This window comes from Triticum urartu, chromosome 3A (assembly GCF_056163025.1).
Source record: "Triticum urartu cultivar PI428250 chromosome 3A, HENAU_Tu73, whole genome shotgun sequence".
NCBI classification, from domain to species: domain Eukaryota; kingdom Viridiplantae; phylum Streptophyta; class Magnoliopsida; order Poales; family Poaceae; genus Triticum; species Triticum urartu.
The window spans coordinates 24,650,787-24,669,048 of NC_141875.1; the positions used below are offsets into that span (position 1 = coordinate 24,650,787).

Consider the following 18,262-nt stretch of genomic DNA (forward strand, 5'->3'; position numbering starts at 1 on the left):
ATAAGCGGACGCCGGCAAGCGAGCGGGGTATTAGCGTAGGCCGGAACATTTGACTGGAAATTTGGACCAAGCGGTCATCCTCCACGAACTGGTAAGCAATGACTTGTAAAATTTTCCGGGGTAAACCACTTTGACGGTAAATTGACGACTGGTCAGGAGAAAACGTAACCAAAACAAGCTTGTCAGCACGTGTCAATTTGACTAGTATAGGGGCTATGGTCAAGTCGCCCACCATATCTTGGGCATGCAAGCAGGAGGGAGGAAGTGACGCGCTGGCCGGATGCACTAACGTCTGCCAAACGATAAACTTCAGGCCTATCCTTGGTTACTATTGATTGATTATTTGATTGAGTGCAGGGATGCCCTGATAGAATACAGGATACACTCGGGAGCTCATTTCTTGTTTGGTCTTTTCCTTTAGACTTTTAGGTATTTAATTTCAGTTCTTTGATTTTACTTATTTTCACATTTCCTTTTTTCTTCATAAAACAATATCGACTTACTTTTCCAAACTATAGTCCACTATTTTACGCCTACGGTGGCATGGACGCCAGGTAGATTATCTGGAGTCGTTCGCTGTAAGGCGTTTCCTAGCGAACGCTCGCATTTTTTTTCTCGCAATAAAATTCCACCCAAGGTGTGCGATCTGGGGAACTCAAACCCAAGACCTCGTGCGCGAAGCACACATGCCCTACCAGTTGGGCTAAAGCAGGTTTTGAGAAAACAACATGTAATGATCTTTACAAGGGATAACCCTTAATTAGTGATTTCATTAAGTGGTTCGTTTCATAAAAAATGTGTACCCCGCGTATTGTTCATTAAATGGACGGACCCAGACATAGTGTTTACCGCAGCATCCCACCTAGTTTGAGGAATAAAATCTTTTTACGAGTCAAAAAAATAATACCAGAGCATCCCACCCAGTTTTGGGAAGGTTCAGTACCGCGCTATTTTTTTGGTGGTTTTTTCCTTTTTCATTTAAAAAATTCTTGAACATTAGTTAAAATTGTGAATATTTTCTAAAATATGTACATTTTGGAATTATTGATGTTTTTCAAATTCATGAACACTTCTAAAAATTCATGAACGTTTAAGAAAAAATGATCGGTTTTTAAAATTCATGAATTTTTTAAATTTTTTGAATATTTTATGGATTCATTAACTTTTCAAAAACAAAGAGGGGGCAGTTTTATTTTACACGGGGCTGTTGGTTTTTTCCAAAGGAGGGGCAAAAGGAAAAAGAGGTGCGTGGAATGTGCTATGCGAGCGAGGGTAACCAGCGAGACGAGGCATGGTTCTTTGGGCCGTCGCCCATCGCTTGATTTAGTGGCATTTTGCTGCTTTAGGCGTGATACAGGAAATCCCGGCGGCTCCACGACTAACGACGACCTAAAACAATATCATTGTGTCAAAAAATGCCCTAGAAAATAATTATAGGCCCATTAGGCTGGATTTCGAAAAGTCTATTGCCCACGCATCAGTGTATAAGTGTACAAAGTCCCTGATGCCAATTTTCACCGTGGTGTAGACTTGAGAAGTTCAGAATTCAGACCATAAATCGATTTTTGCCCTAGAAGCAACTTGCTATACAAACTTCTAATGGGTCTGTGAACGGATGATTTCTTTATATGAAATCGGAGAGGCAAGCTCTCTTTTATATAAAAAAAAGAACTTCTAATGGTTCACACAACTACGTACCTACTGAGAGCACTAGTTTGCATGCTTGCCACAACCGAAGTTGCGGCGAACATCCGCCACTCGGTCGACTTTAGCCTTATCCTCGGCTTGATCGATCATGGAAATCCAGCAAATCACCCACTGAGCATCCTAGCTAAGCTGCGAACTTGATCAAAAGGTGATTTGACGGGTGAACTTACCTGGAGGGGGTGGATCCCATGTCAGGAGGAAGCCATCCTCGATGAGCTGTTCGTAGTTGCTCGCATTCGCCGAGCCCGAGGACGAGCCCATCACCGGCACGACGGTGGCATCGCAGCCCTCCAATGCGTAGGCGGCATAGGTCCCGGTCGCGTCGTAGGGCACTCCCGCGCGAACAAACGCGTTGGTCGCGTTCGGGCATCTCACCTCCACCAGCGTCACCGTCTTTGTGCAGTTGTAGAAGATGAGGTTCACGTTGGCGGGGGTGACCTTAAACGGGGGGCTAGTTTGACGGAGGTGTTCCATCTGGGGAAATGGCAGCTTTTGGAGACGTTGAAGTCTTCCTCTTCTTTTTTGAAGTATGTCTCTTTGTGTAGATCAACGGCATGCAAACTGTGTCCCTCTTAGGAGATGTCCATGATTGCAAAGCCGAAGAGCACAGAGCTCCGGAGGACTGGAATACTGTCTTTGAGGCAAACGACCTCAAAATCCAATGAACCACACGATCTTGTAGTCTCCATGTTGAGGATCCAGAACGGGTGGGAGATGGTGAGGTTGCCGCACGTCTTGGCCGAGCAGCCATCCCCTTGCTCATCCTCAGCCCCGGCGAGCATCAGTGGCAGCCACCATGCTACCCAGACGAACACCAAGAACCAGCAGCTAGTATTAGCCATCGGAACAGAAAGATTTGGCTGTGGCGAGATGGGGGAGACGCAGGCGACTATCAGAGGATACCGCGGTCCAAGCTCGAAGAATGATATATGTGGACAGGCGAGTGAGCGGAGTACCTACTATGGTCGGAACATTTGACTGGAAAATCGGGGCAAAGCTATCATCGTCCCTATCACCTTTGGACTGGTAAGGCGTTGCTTTTGAATTTCTAACCCTATTGACGGGTAAGCCATCAACGTGACCTCCGTGGCTCCAAGTGCCCCTGATGTGACAGCAAACATGATGCTTTAGGCTGGTTCTTGTACCTGCTACTACATGCTCTTGTCGGTTATCTAGCATCTAAATTCTAATCTTTGGCAAATTCACACATGGCAGGTAAAAATATATCCTATAAAATAAGTTTCATCTGCGTACACCGATCGATTATTGAGGTTGCGCAGTGAAAATTTCTTTCTTCTCAGGGGACAAGTCCATTTCACGGGTCCTCGTTTGGTTCTACTCATAGTGCTCGTTTTCCATAGGCAGGCTCAGGCCCCACATTCTGGAGCGGGAGGGCATGGGGTCCTCTTCGGCGGCAACTTGGCGTGAGTGGCTAAACGAGGTCCGGCGATTTCTCTTGGCGGCGAGTCTCCTTCCTTGTCGATAGTCTAGGTTGCTCTGTGGTAGGGCGTGGACGCTCCTGCATTCTTATTGTATTTTTCTTGATATGCTTTGTAAGAGGATCTTCTCATCATCATGTATTTGTTTGGTTGTGTTGCTTTATATATAAAGCGAGGTAAAAACCCTTCTTGGTAATTTCAACCTAGAGTTTACATTAATTTATTTTGCAGTGTTAGCTTTTGTATTGTGCGATTTGGCTGAGTTAGAAATAACAAAATTCTTCAAGGACTTAGGAGCATAAAATACATACAATGATTAGTGTCTTTCATGGCTTAATCTTTTTTATTCAAACGGATTTTTGCATAACTTTACGCTATCTCCGGGGGGACAAGACCATTGACTTATCATCATGGGCTAACACACCATAATTCAACTAAAATGGGCTAGCATACAGTCCGTCCTATAATGAATAGATTGGGTGTAATAAGATCTTATATTATAGGACGAAGGGAGTAGGTGATACAAGATTTCATGGAGTGAAAAGAAGTGCTAATCTGAGAAGCAAGCTTACCGGTCTGCCATGTCAGGAGGAATCCACCACTGATGAGCTGCTCGTAGTTGCTCGCGTTCGCCATGCCGTGAACGCCCAGCACCGGCACAACGGTTGCTTCGCAGCCCTCCATATAGTATCTGGCATAGTCGTCCGTAGCATCGTAATGCCCTCCTGCGCGCACAAAGGCATTGCTCCTGTTCCCGCATCTTATCGGCACCATCGCCCTGTTTCGACGTGCCACCATGGCCGCCGCCGCCTTGGTGCAATTGTACAAGATGAGGTTCAGGTTGACGGGGTCGACCCTAAACAGGACGCCCAATTGGTCGGAGGCGTTCCAGCTCGGGACATGGCAACTGTTGGTGTCGTGCAGGTGATTCCGCTTGTATAGATCGACGACACACAAACTCCGTTGCTCGTAGGAGATGCCAGTTATTTCAAAACCGTCGTCCACAGAGCTCCGAAGAATTGGAGTGCGGTTGCTACGGCAAGTGACTTCAAAGCCCAAGTGGCCACATGATCTTCCCGTCTGGTCGTCAACGAGCCAGAATGGGTGGGAGATGGTGTAGTTGCTGCATCTCTTGGCCGAGCAGCCTTCGCCCTTCTGGTCGTCGACCGCCACGATCATCAGTGGCAGCCACCAAACGTACGCCAAGAACCAGCAACGCCGAGGAGGCATCGCACAACGCCGAGGAGTCATGGTTTTGGGGGGCTGGGGACTGCTGTGAGGTGCGAATGATATATGTGAACGAGCGAATAGCCGTGCAATGGCGGGCGTATTTGACAGGGAAATGGAGGCAACCTATCATCGTCCACAAATCCCCCGAATGATCACTTTGACGGGTAAGGCATGACCACCGTGAGCCCCTGATGTGATGGGGACCAAGATGCTTAGTCAGATTCTTTCGGTTCCGGCTACATTGTGCTCTTGTCGTCTATCTAGTAGACTCTTGTCTCAGCATAACATTCACACTTGTACTGGGCTGGACAGTTTAGAAATTGCGTGCAGAAGTCCAGTTCAAACTAATTAATAGCTTCAAAAACTATTTTTATATTGTGGGATGGAGGTAGTAGATCCAGATAACTTTAATTTATTTTGCGGTATTATCTTTTGTTATGTGCAATTTGGCTGAATTAGAAATAACGAATTCTACAAGGACATATAAAACATCAAATACATACAAGTACAATTATTAGGGTCTTTCACGGCATAAAATATTTTTTATTGAAACTAATTCCAAAATATTGTGTAGAATAAACCGTTAGATCCTTAGCCACTAGGCCCCATGGAGATTTCACCGTTGGCTTTTCTGGTGATCTTTGTCGAATAAAGTTCCGCGAGTTCTATACAAAAAGAAGTCCCCGGGCTGATTTTTTTCTTTTTGAGAAATCTGCTAGACTTTATTCATCAAGTGGTATAGAAACTGGTATTACGTTTGAATCATGTCGCTGACCCAACCAAAGGTGCTGTCCTTGATCCAACGTAAGAGCATGCCAAGCTAGATTATGAGACTCAACATTTGAGCTCCTAGATTCATCAGTAAAAGTACAAGAAGTAAAAGCATTCTACAGTACAGTATCATCAATCAGAATATTTCAGGGTCAAGATCTGGCCCTAGCCCAGCCCAATATTGTTTTCACCTCTAGACAATCTCTTGTGCCGGCGCCGAGGTTAATGAAGCACCATAATCCACGTTGAATCCTATTTGGGGCATTTTGCGCCGATTAACAGCGTTCCCGTATGTGGCGCACCCCCCGCCCCCCTCGATCGATGTTCTGCGGACCGACCCATCAAGAGGTTTCCAGGGTACTTCATTCGCTGGTTTTGGGAAGCTTTCAGGGTGTTTTTTTTACCTTTTTTGTTTCGCTCTTTACACGTTTTTACGGGTTTTCTTTTTTCAGTTTTTCTTCATTTTTCTAAATGTGTGAACTTTTTTCAACTTCAATATATTTTTTGCAAATTTGTGAACTTTTTTATGTTTATGAACTTTCTTTTTCAAATTCATGATTTATTTTAAAATTGATGAACTTTTTGCGAATCCATGAAAGATATTTTTCAAAATCGATGAACTTTTTTTCAGATCCGCGATTTGTGTCTTTTTAAGATGAGGTTCAGTTGACGGGAGAGATCCTAAACATGCGGTTCAGCTTGATTGAGGTGTTGTAGGACGGTGCCTGGCAGTTGTTGGAGGAGATCCTAAACGTTGAACTTGCCCAGAACAACCGTGTAGAAGCTACGTTCCCCCTCGTAGGAGATGTTGAGGATTTTGAAGCCCTTGTTGAAGGGCATGGTGCTCCGTAGAGATGGATAACTATTGTTAGTACAAGTGACATCGAAGTCCTGGTAGGGATCAGAACTTCATGATCTACTTGTATCTCTATCGTAGGGCCAGAACGAATGGGAGATGCTGAGACGTTGCCACACTTCTGGGCGGAGCAGTCTCCCCCCTGATGCTCCTCGGCCACAACTAGCATCAATGGCAGCCACGACACCCCGACGAAGACCAAGAACCATCACCAGCTGGGAGACATCGGAGCAGAAGATTTGGAGCGATTGTGGTGAACGACAAAGGCTGGTAGTAGTAGTACCGTGGTCGAAGCTTGAGCCACCTATATGGTATGTAAAGAGGAGTACAATTGGCGGGAACATTAGACTTGGAACTTCGAGCCGAGCGATCGTTGTGCAGGTAGTTTCCCAATAATGACCTTATGGACTAATAAGCCATGTCTTCTGAAATTTGAGTGTGACGACTTTGACGGAGTCAGCTCCGCGAGTCAGTGATGTGACTGGAACCAGGATATTAAGTTCCGGCTACTTTGTGATCTTGTTTGCTGAGGAGTAGATTCTGGTATTTGTCCAACGTTCACACTTGCCACGTGACAGTATCCAATACAAAAATCAAAACTTCTCAACCAACTTCTCGGCCAACTTAGCTTTTGAAAATTGTAACTTATCAATCAACTTAGAAATAACAAATCATGTGGAATGACTAGTTTTTTATTTGTTCAAATCAAATGAATTAAAACAGATTGTGTAGGGTTTTAGTCTTTAGAATTCTTCCCATAGGATTGGATTACTCCACAAAAAAAACTGCCACTCACCTTGTGTCAAAATTCAAAAGCAATCCTTGAGCCGATTTTTTATTTTTCATTGGAAAAGGAGGCCAAGCCATCTCTGTATCAATTGATCTATCCTAATAGAGAAACCCCTTTTTTCGTTGTAGCAAACATAGAGAAAACCCTAATATGTATACAATGTTAATGAAACATTGTTTATCACCTGGCCAAGTGTTTTTCATTGTAGTAAACAATATGTTATGGCATTCAATGTTTATGTTTTTTTAGACAAATTTAATGTTTATGTGGTTACATTTCAAGAGACCCCGAAACATTAAGGGCTTGGCGGCTCGGCCATGCCTTAAAACCCTGGTCACGAGTTTCACCAGACAACGGGTTTCTTTTGCAAGAACCCAGTAAACGGCTTTTTGCATCATTTCCTTGTAGGCCTGAAATCCCAATTTCGCTTTGAGTGGGAGGGAAGTGACGCTCTGCTAGAATAGCGGATGCAGTCGAGCGCCCAATTGAGCTCATTTAAGTTATTTATGTTTATTTATTTTCCTTTGAGCTCATTTTCTATTTTTTTCCATTTTACTTTAGTTTTTGTTATTTATTTTTTTGTTTGATTTTTTTATTTCATTGTTTTTACTTTTACTTATATATTTTTAAAGCATTATTGCCTTAATTTGCAAATTTCAGTTTTTTGTTTTATTTACTTTTTACATTACTATGGTGTAAACAAATGCTCATTTGCAGGCATACTTCTTCTTAACAACATGAAAATGTGTTTTTGCAATACATGAATATTTATTTGTCAAATATAAAAAACATCTCTTCTTACATCCATGAACATTTTTTATTATTCTTACCATTTTTCTGAAATATATTAATAATTTGAAACTAGTGCAAACATAGAATTACTTGCGATATAAATATATTCATACATGAATATTCGATATTTTTTTCGTGGCATATCGACTGATTTTGGATATACCATATCATTCAAAAGAATTCCGACAAATATTTTAAAAAAATGTATGTATTATTTGGCTGCGCAACTGGCTGGCCCACTTCGCTGGCTGCCCAGACTATGCAAGCAGGCGCCAGAAAAAGGACTAAAGTCACCATATTTGGGTAAAAAATTGCCCCAGAAAAATGAATATAGGGTTAGGCCTAATTTTGAAAAGTCCATTTGCTGCTACTGGGCTGCCAGTGGATCAATGAACAAGCCCATGGTGCCAATGTTGGCCGTGCAGACTTGGGAAGTTCAGAGTTCTGAGTTTCTGACTAAGCAGAAAGAAGTATATATAGAGTTCAGATTAGGCAGAGAGCTGAGAAGTTCAGAGTTCATATTAGGGAGTGTTTATAAGTCCAGAGTTCAGAGTTCAGACCAGAATCGATATTGGCTCTAGAAGCCACCTGTTGTTCTGTACCACACTCCAGTTCAACTTGTTAACGAACTTCTAATGACGCACAGGGGTACGTACCTACCGAGAGCACTAGTTTGCATGTTTGCCACACCCGTAGTTTCTGGGGCGTCACACGTACGTACTACACAACAGGCAGTACTGAACGTCCTGGCTTAGCTACAGACTTGATTAAAAGATGAGTAGGCGGGTGAACTTACATGCGTCCGGTTGCCATGTCAAGAGGAAACCACCGCTGATGATATGCTCGTAGTCGCTCGCGTTCGCCTTGCTCGTCGAACTCATCACCGGGACGACGGTAGCATTGCAGCCCTCCAAAGCGTAGCCGGAGTAGTTCCCGGTCGGGTGGTGACGCACTCCCGCGCGAACAAACATGATGCTCGCGTTCACGCATCTCACCTTCACCATCGCCACCGTCTTCTTCGTGCAGTTGTAGAAGATGAGGTTCAGGTTGGCAGGGCTGACCTTAAACGGAGGTGCCAGTTCGACGGAGGTGTTCCATGGCCAGAAATTATTGCAGCCGCTGGTGTAGTTCAAGTGCTTCACTTTGTATGAATCAACGACGCGCAAATTGCGTTCCTCGTAGGAGATGTCCATGATTGCAAAGTCAAAGCTCCAGAGAACTGGTATGCTTTCGTTTGAGCAACGGACCTCAAAAGGCAAGTGACCACACGATCTTCCCGTCTCCTCATCCCTGAGCCAGAACGGCTGTAAGATGGTGAGGTTGCCGCACGTCTTGGCCGAGCTTGAGCAGCCTTCCCCTAGCTGATCCTCAGGCCCGGCGAGCATCAGTGGGAGCCAACATACTACCCAGATGAACACCAAGAAGCAGCCGCTAGCAGTAGCCATGGGAACAGAAAGATATGGCCGTGGCTAGGTGTGGGGGAGGCGTATGAGAGGATTGTCGTGGCCCGTGGTGGAAGAATGATATATGTGAACGGCGAGCGAGTGGAGTATAAAACGGTCGCAACATTTGACTGGAAAAATCGGGGCAAAGCTATCATCGTCCACGAATTCCCTGGACCACCCCTTGGACGTGTAAACCGTGGCTTCTCAATTTCTTCATTGACGGGTTAGTAGTCATCAACGTGACCTCTGTGTGCCGGTGATGTGACAGGAACCAAGATGCTTACGACGCGTTTGGTTCCGCAAAAAAGGCGCGGCTTCCGATTACACCGACTTCCAAAACCGTAGCTGGCGTTTGTTTTGCGCACGACGTTTTCCGTAGCAGCGCCTCCTGATACATCGCTTCAGAAAAGCTAAACCGCCCGATCGGAGGGGATTAGAAAAACAGGACTCGGCCGCACCAACCAAACAATAGACGTATTGCGTAAAATTAATCGGAAGCGGCGCTTCCTGATACGGCGAAGCGAATGCGTTACCGGGGCCGAACCAAACGCGTCGTTAATTGGGCTGTATCGGCTACTCCATCCTCATGTCGCGGCTATCCGGCTACTAGATTCTAATACTGATATCTGTACGACGTCTTACGCACGACCACTGGTAGAAAAAGGGCCTATAGTCCCGGTTCGTAAGGGCCTTTAGTCCCGGTTTCTGAACCGGGACTAAAGTGTCGGTACTAATGCCCCGACCCTTTAGTCCCGGTTCAATCCAGAACCGGGACTGATGGGTCTCCACGTGGGCAGTGCGCAGAGCCCAGGCAGGAGACCCATTTGGTCCCGGTTGGTGGCATCAACCGGGACCAATAGGCATCCACGCGTCAGTATTTCTATGGATGGGGTTTTTGTTTTTTTAAAGGGGGGGGGGGGGGGTTGGGGGTTTTGAAGGGTTAATTTAGGTGTTTCATATATTGTGTTAGCTAGCTATAATTAATAGAGAGAAGTGTCCTCTCTTATGTCCGTGCTTGGTCGACGCTACGTACTATACATACGTATAGAGAGGACTAGACACGCTAGTTAGCTAGTAAGCAAACGAAGAAAACAGAAGATCGTCATGAACATATATGCATACAGAGAGAAGTGATATCGACCACCTCTCCTTCTCCAAGAGATTGATCGAACAACAAGTTCTCGTATATCTATCCGACACTACCGGCTACATATATACAATAATTATCTCTTACAAATATAATCATACGGACTCATGGTCCACATAGTATTCTCCGTCTTCAGCGATCACTTGGTCAAGAAACAATGCCGCCAATTCCTCTTGAATTGCTCGCATGCGAGCTGGTGCTAGGAGTTCACCCCGCTTCCGAAACATCTAATTTGAAGAAGGGGGTCAATACATATATATATATGAATGAATGAAACTCAATACAAATAATGGTAATAAAATAAAATTGTGAATGTTGTTATTTACGTACTTCATATTGTTCGTCAGAGTACCCGCCCCGCTCACAGGTCGTGTGGCGGATGGACTCGCAGACGTAGTATCCACAGAAATCATTTCCTTTTTCCTGCCACAACCACTTTACAAGAAATAAAGGTCAATCAAACTGATAAGCAAGAATGCTAAATGGTATTGATGAAACTAGCGCTTGAATCACTAGGAGATGCGCGGAACATGCTACTATAGTACTTACTTTCGGGTGTCTAAATTCCAGCTCCTTCGGCAGTCCCAGAACTTTTCTGGTGAATTTTCTCCAAACCCTGCCGGACAAAGAAAACAATTACTTGATATCAGGAAATGAACAAAGTTGCTGATATGGTGGATAATGATCGATTTAATTTTCTTCTTGAGGATTTCAGTCATGTCCGCATACTCCTGGGGATCTTTTCGTTTAGAGTCCAAGACGGTTACTACTCCCTGCTCAAGCCTAATCTCTAGGAGAATATAGTGGAAACTGCACACGCATGCATAACTCATCAATTACATTACTATAACCTGGACTAATATATAAGGGAAACCAAATATGCACAAGACAGTAACACTCACTTGAAGTTGTAAGGAAAGAGTATTATATCTTTGTTTTCATTTTTTTGAATGATCGTAGCAAGTTGGCCTCGGTATCTCCGGGACGATGTTGAACCTCAGTTGCATCTATGAGATATGTGTTAACGAACCCAATATCACCGATTTGTCTTTTATTCAATTCGCCGATCTTCATTCTGCATAATTTAGTGAGGATAATTATAAATACATGCAATGAAAGAGATGAGCTATATAGAGAGACTTAATGACAGAAGTAGTAGTACTTACAGACAGTAGCAGGTGATCGTTGTTTTATCGAGGGCCAATTGATTGAAAAACTGATAGAACTCCTCAAATGGAATAGGCAACAGTTCAATTCCAACAAGGTCATGCTCCGGTTTAACTCTCGCATACAAAGTACTCCTCCCCCCAGACTCTCTGCAGATTTTCAAGTACCAATCATGTAATCTTCGCATCATCGTTGTTAAAGATTTTTCATCTTTGACGAGAGGCTTCCCGTACTCGTATCTGTGTATCTGCACCTCCATGGGATCATAATGTACATCGTCGGGCAGGTAATCGTCAACATTGCCATAACCGGGCACCATCCTCGGATCGACGATGTCGCTAGGCACCTTGAGGGGGGGGGGGCATGATTGCTTCGCTTGCTCGCCGAGCTGGGCAATTTGTTTCCCAGCTGCTCGTCATTCTTTCAGCCTTTGATCACTGACTGTACTTCCCGACCGCTCCGCTTCGGCCCATGTCTTTGCAATAATGCGCTCATAGTTGCCTTTCGGCGGAGACTTGAGTGGTTTTGCCAGGGCAGCCAGAGTGCGCTTCACTTTCACCGGATCTACCTTCTCTTCCGGAGGTGGATGTCTCTTTGCTCTCAACCCTTGAAACCAGTCATCCACTTCGGTTCGCGCGATCTCGGCGTTCTCCTCCGGGGTCCTCTCATATGGTAACTTCTCTGGAGTCTTCAGAGAAGGACCGAATCTGTATGTCCTCCCACCTCTGGTTGTACTGCTAGACGCCGACCGAGCAGACGGAGCGGTTGTCTTCTTTACTTGCTTACGAGGCGGAGGAGAAGGACTACGACGCGCCGGAGCAACTGGAGCGGCGACAGGTCTCTTTCGCCCTTGCTGACGAGGCGGAGAAGGAGGAGGCTGGCTGCTCGGGCGCGTCGGTGCAGCCGGAGAAGGAGGCGGAGTGCCGCCACGCGCCGGAGAAGGAGCCGGCCGAGGGCCCTGATCGTCACTCGCCGGAGGAGGAGGCGGTGGAGGAGGCGGAGTGCCCTGACTCGCCGGAGGAGGAGGAGGAGGAGGCGTCCAGTTCGGAAGGTTGATGAGCTCCTTACGCCATAGGCATGGAGTCTTCAGAGCAGACCCCAGCCGAGTCTCCCCTTCACCGGTAGGGTGGTCAAGCTGGAGGTCCTCAAATCCCTCCGTTATTTCATCCACCATCACCCTAGTATATCCTTCTAGAATCGGCCGGCAGTGAAAAGTTGTGCCGGGTTCAGTAGGATAAACAGAGCCAACAACCGCCTTGACCTTCAAATTCATCCATTGCGTCATAAGGTGGCAATTTTGAGACTCCGTGATAGCATCCACGGGATAGCTGGCAGGAGCCATCAAGGCATGCTCCGGCTGAAGCAGCTCGGTGGAAGCCACGCTGCTTCTGCGCTAAGATGGCGGGGTAGCTTTGGGGGAGGCTTCGGCAGTACGTTTGCTGCGATTTGCTTCTCGTTCCTCTATCGGGTCTACCCTTGCTTGCAGCGCCTGCATTTGGGTCTGCTGCACTTTTTTCCTCCTCTCATGGGATTTGTAACCGCCTGCGTCCGGAAACCCAACCTTCCACGGAATGGAGCCTGGCGTGCCTCGTGTCCGTCCAGGGTGCTTAGGATTCCCGAGGGCCATTGTGAGCTCGTCGTTCTCTCTGTCTCGAAAGAACTTCCCTTGCTTCCCTGCTTCGATATACTGCTTAAGCTTCCTGACTGGTATGTCCATTTGATTGTTCATCCAAATGCACTTCCCTGTTACAGGGTCCAAGGTTCCGCCAGCCCCGAAGAACCAAGTCCGGCAACGGTCTGGCCAGCTAATTGTCTCTGGTTCGATCCTTTTATCAACCAGATCATTCTCAGTCTTGGCCCACTTAGGCCGGGCTACGAGGTAGCCACCTGACCCCGTGCGATGGTGAAGCATCTTCTTCGCAGCATTTTGCTTGTTTGTCGCCGACATCTTCTTAATCTTTTCTGATGTCTTGTGGGCCACAAATGCGGGCCAGTGATCTCTGATCTTCTCATATCTGCCCTTGAATTCTGGTGTCTCATTATTTTCGACAAACTTATTCAGCTCTTTCTTCCACCTCCTGAATAGTTCTGCCATCCTCTTAAGAGCAAAAGACTTGATTAATTGCTCTTTAACTGGGTTCTCTGGATTATCCTCTGGCGGTAGGGTGAAATTTGACTTCAGCTCAGTCCAAAGATCATTTTTCTGCATATCATTGACATAAGACACCTCAGGGTCTTCTGTAGCCGGCTTAAACCATTGCTGGATGCTTATCGGGATCTTGTCCCTAACCAGAACCCCGCACTGAGCAACAAATGCGCTCTTTGTCCGGAGGGGTTCAATCGGTTGGCCGTCGGGCGCGATTGCTATGATCTCAAACTTTTCATCCGAGCTCAACTTTTTCTTCGGGCCTCGTCTCTTTACCGAAGTTGTGCTCGATCTGGAGGGCTAGAAAAAAGAACAAAGACTTAATTAATATGTGTACATACCAAAACAATGAATGCATCAATCAGCTAGTCAGCACAGGCTTAACTAATATATATACCTGGCCGGACTCGGTTCGGTCACCAGAGCCGTCATCACGGTCTCCTTCTTGCACCGACATTGGGTCACCGGAGCCGTCCTCATGTTCTTCTTCTTGCACCGGCATTAGGTCACCGTAGCCAGCTTGTTCACCCTCTCCTTCCAGACCATCGGCGTCGTTGAGAAACAACGAGACGGCATCACTTCCTTCTGCGATTATGTCCCTCAACAACGCTTCTTTTGCTTCGTCTAGGGCGGTGTCCATAGTTTCTACAAATATTTACAACATGGCAATTATTATTCAAACATGACAGATGGATATATTAGTGCTAAACGTAGAACTAGCTACCTAATCATACTAAGGAATCATATATATTAATTAGTGGCCTCGACCCCCGCCCACGTGTTGAAGCTATCGGGAGGGGGTATATATCGACAACGACGACACTACATCTATATGTCCCTCGACGACCCTCGTTCCCGATAAAAAAAGAGGAGGAAGAAGAAAAAAAAGAGGAGAAGAAAGAATAGAGGAGAAGACTCCTCTATTCTTTCTTCTCCTCTTTTTTTTCTTCTTCCACTTCTTTTTTATCCTGTTCTTCCTCTCATGTTCGAGAGGATCGTCGAGGGGTCGGAAGGTTGCCTAGTGTCAAAGGATTCAACAAAACCATGTCTTCATCATTAGGCGAAAGTAACATGTGCATGATGGTACGAAGCTCTCCAAAGTTATTTTGGAACGGAGTCCCAGATAAGATAATTCGCTTTTTGGTACAAAGTTCAGGAACACCTTCCAAATATCGTTATTTGGAAGGCCTTTGCTGAAATTTATACAAAAATGCAAATTATCCTATCCGGGACACCATTCCAAAATAATTTTGGAGGACTTCGTCATGCCCTGGTTACTTCCGGCTAATGATGAAGCCCTGGATTTCTTCAATACTTTGACACTAGGAAACCTCTCTCGACCCCTCGGCGATCCTCGACCCCTCGAACCCTCGACGACCCTGGAACCCTCGACCCCTAGACGACCCTGGAACCCTCGACCCTCGATCCCTAGACCCTATAGAACCCTCGAACCCTCGACCCTGAAACCCTCGACCCTTGACCCCTTAACGACCCTCGAGCCTCTACCCTAGTTCCCGACCCTCGACCCCTCGGCGATCCTCGACACCCTCGTTCCCGATAAAAATTAAGAAGAAGAAGAAGAAGAAGAAGAAGAAGAAGAAGAAGAAGAAAGAGGAGAAGAAGAAAGAGGAGAAGAAGAAAGGAATAGCTAGAGGAGAAGATCGAAGAAAAAAAGAAGAAAAAAAAGAGGAGAAGAAGAAAGGAATAGTGGAGAGGAAGAGAAAATAGAATAAAACTTTTCCTCTCCTCTTCTTTTTCTTCTTTTTTCTTCTTCTTAATTATTTATTTCTCCCCCTCTTTTCCTCTCCTCTTCTTCTTTCTTTCCTCTTCTTACTTTCTTCTTTCCTATCCTTCTTTTTCTAAAAGTGTAACTTTTGCATATATAAAACTTTTCTAAAATTGTAACTTTTGCATATAGAAAGGAATAGAGCAGAAGATCGAAGAAAAGAAAGAGGAGAAGAAGAAAGGAATAGAGGAGAAGAAGAAAAAATAGAAATTTTTTCTATTTTTTCTTCTTCTCCTCTATTCCTTTCTTCTTCTCCTCTTCCTTTTCTTCCTCTCCTCTTCTTCTCCTTTTTCCTCTTCTTATTTTTCTTTTTCCTCTCCTAAATATATAAAACTTTTCTAAAAATGAAAGTAACCTAAAATGTACTAAATTAGAGAACATATATAGATAATCCTTTTCTAAATATTTAAACCTAACTTTTGCATATATGAACATATATACACAGAGAACATAAAAACATATATACATTTTTATAAAAAAGAAAAATACAAAATACAAACATATATATGAAAAAAAATCTGAAAAGAAGCAATATACACAATACATATGCTGACATATATACATAATATACACAAAGAGGCAATATACACAAGCATATATAATATATAAAAAATAGGGGAGGGGCGCCGGCCGGACCAACGGGCAGGGCGACGGCAACGGGCGGGGCGGGGCGACGGCGACGGGCGGGGCGGGGCGACGGCGACGGGCGGGGCGGGGCGACGACGACGGGCGGGGCGACGGCGACGAGCGGGGCGGGGCGACGACGACGGGCGGGGCAGGGGCGTCGACGATAGGCGGGGCAGGGCGACGACGACGGGCGGGGCAGGGCGACGACGACGGGTGGGCCGGGGCGCGCGACGCGCGTCGGGACAGGGCGGCGATCGGCGACGGCGTCGGGCGAGGGCACGGGCGACGGCGAGCGGGCGGTGATGGCGACCTCGTGCGGCTAGGGGAGGCAACGGCGACGTCGGGGCAGCCGGCGTCGAGGAGCAGCGCGCGCAGCAGCCTGGCGGCGTTTGGAGAGAAGAATGGCGGGTGGGGGAAATTTCCTAAGTGTTTGGTTATATAGGAAAGGTATTGGTCCCGGTTCGTGGCTCAACCCGGAACCAATGCCACCCTTTAGTCCCGGTTGGTGCCACCAACCGGGACCAAAGGCCTCTTTTCAGCAGTCCAAAGGGCGGGAAGCGGCGGCCTTTGGTCCCGGTTGGTGGCACCAACCGGGACTAAAGGGGGGCATTGGTCACGGTTGATGCCACGAACCGTGACCAATGCCCCCTTTAGTCCCGGTTGGTGCCACCAACCGGGACCAATGGCCTTGTGCTGCCCCGCGCCCAAAAATTTAGTCCCACCTCGCTAGTTGAGAGGGCTCGGGAGTGGTTTATAAGCGCTGTTGCGCCCACCCTCCCGAGCTCCTCTCAACTGCAGGCTTTCGGGCCTAATCTGTCACTGCAATACCTGTGGGCCTACTGGGCCTGCTGCGGGCCTGAATCCTGGCCCATGGTAGGGTTTCTAGTCGTATTCAGGCCGTGGTGGCCCAGTAGGTGGCATTTTTTTGTTTTTTTGTTGCTTTATTTATTTTCTTTTGTTTTTTGCTTTAATTTTTAATTCTTTATGCTTTTAGTTTTAGAAAAATTATAAACTTTTTGTAATGCCATTAGTTTTTAAATTTTATTTTGTGATTAACTTTACTATAAAAATAGTTTTTTCCTGTTTTTTTGATTTGTTTTTTGCATTATTTATTTTCTTTTGTTTTTTGCTTTAATTTTTAATTTTGTTTGCTTTTAGGTTAGCAAAATTATAAACTTTCTGTTAGTGCCATTAGTTTTAGAAAAATTATAAACTTTCTGTAAGTGCCATTAGTTTTCAAATTTGAAAACACTTTTTTAGTTTTTTAGTTTTCTTTGTTGCTTTATTTATTTTATTTTGTGATTAACTTTACTATAAAAATAGTTTTTTCCTGTTTTTTTGATTTGTTTTTTGCATTATTTATTTTCTTTTGTTTTTTTCTTTAATTTTTAATTCTGTTTGCTTCCAGGTTAGCAAAATTATAAACTTTCTGTTAGTGCCATTAGTTTTAGAAAAATTATAACTTTCTGTTAGTGCCATTAGTTTTCAAATTTGAAAACACGTTTTTTGTTTTTTTTGTTTTCTTTGTTGCTTTATTTATTTTATTTTGTGATTAACTTTACTATAAAAATAGTGTTTTCCTGTTTTTTTGATTTGTTTTTTGCATTATTTATTTTCTTTTGTTTTTTGCTTTAATTTTTAATTCTGTTTGCTTTTAGGTTAGCAAAATTATAAACTTTTTGTTAGTGCCATTAGTTTTAGAAAAATTATAAACTTTCTGTTAGTGTCATTAGTTTTCAAATTTGAATAGTTAAAATTTGAATTCTTTGAAAATTGTTTGAATCACAAGTTTGTGATTAACTTACTAAAAAAATGAGAATAGATGCGCTTATAGAGAAAATTCAACCTAAATTCCTAGTAAATTTCTATGAATTTCAGAGAAATTCACTATGAATTTAGGTTAAACTTTTCTCTATTAGGGCATCTATTTTCACTTTGAGAGGAGCTCAACAAGGCAGAGAGGGAAGGGCTTATAAACCGGTGTGAGCCCCCTTCGGTTGGCGAGGTGGGACTAAACTCGGCCCGCAACGAGGACCAACCCTTTAGTCCCGGTTTGAAAGTTGGCATGGGCCAGGGACTAATGGTCATGGTATTATGAGGGCCGAACCATAAGACATGAAAGCATTTCAAATGAACTCTGAAAAAGTTGAAAGTTGGGATGGTATCAAAATTTCACCCAGATAGCATGTGCATGTACAAAACGGACAATGGTAGCATGTTCATGTGGTACAAAGTTGCTGGAGAGTGTCTTCACTTTTTCTTCGCTTGTGTCATTTGCTTATTGCGCCGTAACCATGGATAATTGAAAGTGCGTTATATTGACTAGAGGGGGGGGGGGTGAATAGGCGATTTTTATGAA

General features: G+C 44.9%; 2 protein-coding genes and 1 pseudogene across 2 annotated transcripts; all 3 read right to left on the reverse strand.

Annotated features, from left to right (window-relative positions):
- Positions 1–134: 134 nt before the first annotated feature.
- Positions 135–2,549, reverse strand: LOC147978044 (uncharacterized; annotated as a pseudogene).
- Positions 2,550–3,635: 1,086 nt separating this feature from the next.
- On the reverse strand, positions 3,636–7,294 carry LOC147978045 (uncharacterized). The gene has a single exon (XM_087546096.1). The coding sequence runs from the start codon at positions 4,395–4,397 to the stop codon at positions 3,639–3,641; it is 759 nt and encodes a 252-aa protein (XP_087402222.1). The 5' UTR covers positions 4,398–7,294; the 3' UTR covers positions 3,636–3,638.
- Positions 7,295–7,689: 395 nt separating this feature from the next.
- Positions 7,690–9,095, reverse strand: LOC147978046 (uncharacterized). The gene is made up of 2 exons (XM_087546098.1): positions 8,378–9,095; positions 7,690–8,322 (listed from the first exon to the last, which is right to left on the reverse strand). The coding sequence occupies exons 1-2, from the start codon at positions 9,028–9,030 to the stop codon at positions 8,199–8,201; spliced, it is 777 nt and encodes a 258-aa protein (XP_087402224.1). The 5' UTR covers positions 9,031–9,095; the 3' UTR covers positions 7,690–8,198.
- Positions 9,096–18,262: the final 9,167 nt, after the last annotated feature.

What these genes read in the sequence shown, in the direction of transcription:
- LOC147978046 (XM_087546098.1), bottom strand. Translation starts at nt 9,030, where the DNA reads ATGGCTACTGCTAGCGGCTGCTTCTTGGTGTTCATCTGGGTAGTATGT. An exon ending in TGGCAACCGGACGCATGTAA is followed by an intron (nt 8,323 to 8,377) that starts GTTCACCCGCCT and finishes CAGGACGTTCAG; the next exon opens with TACTGCCTGTTGTGTAGTAC.
- LOC147978045 (XM_087546096.1), bottom strand. Translation starts at nt 4,397, where the DNA reads ATGACTCCTCGGCGTTGTGCGATGCCTCCTCGGCGTTGCTGGTTCTTG.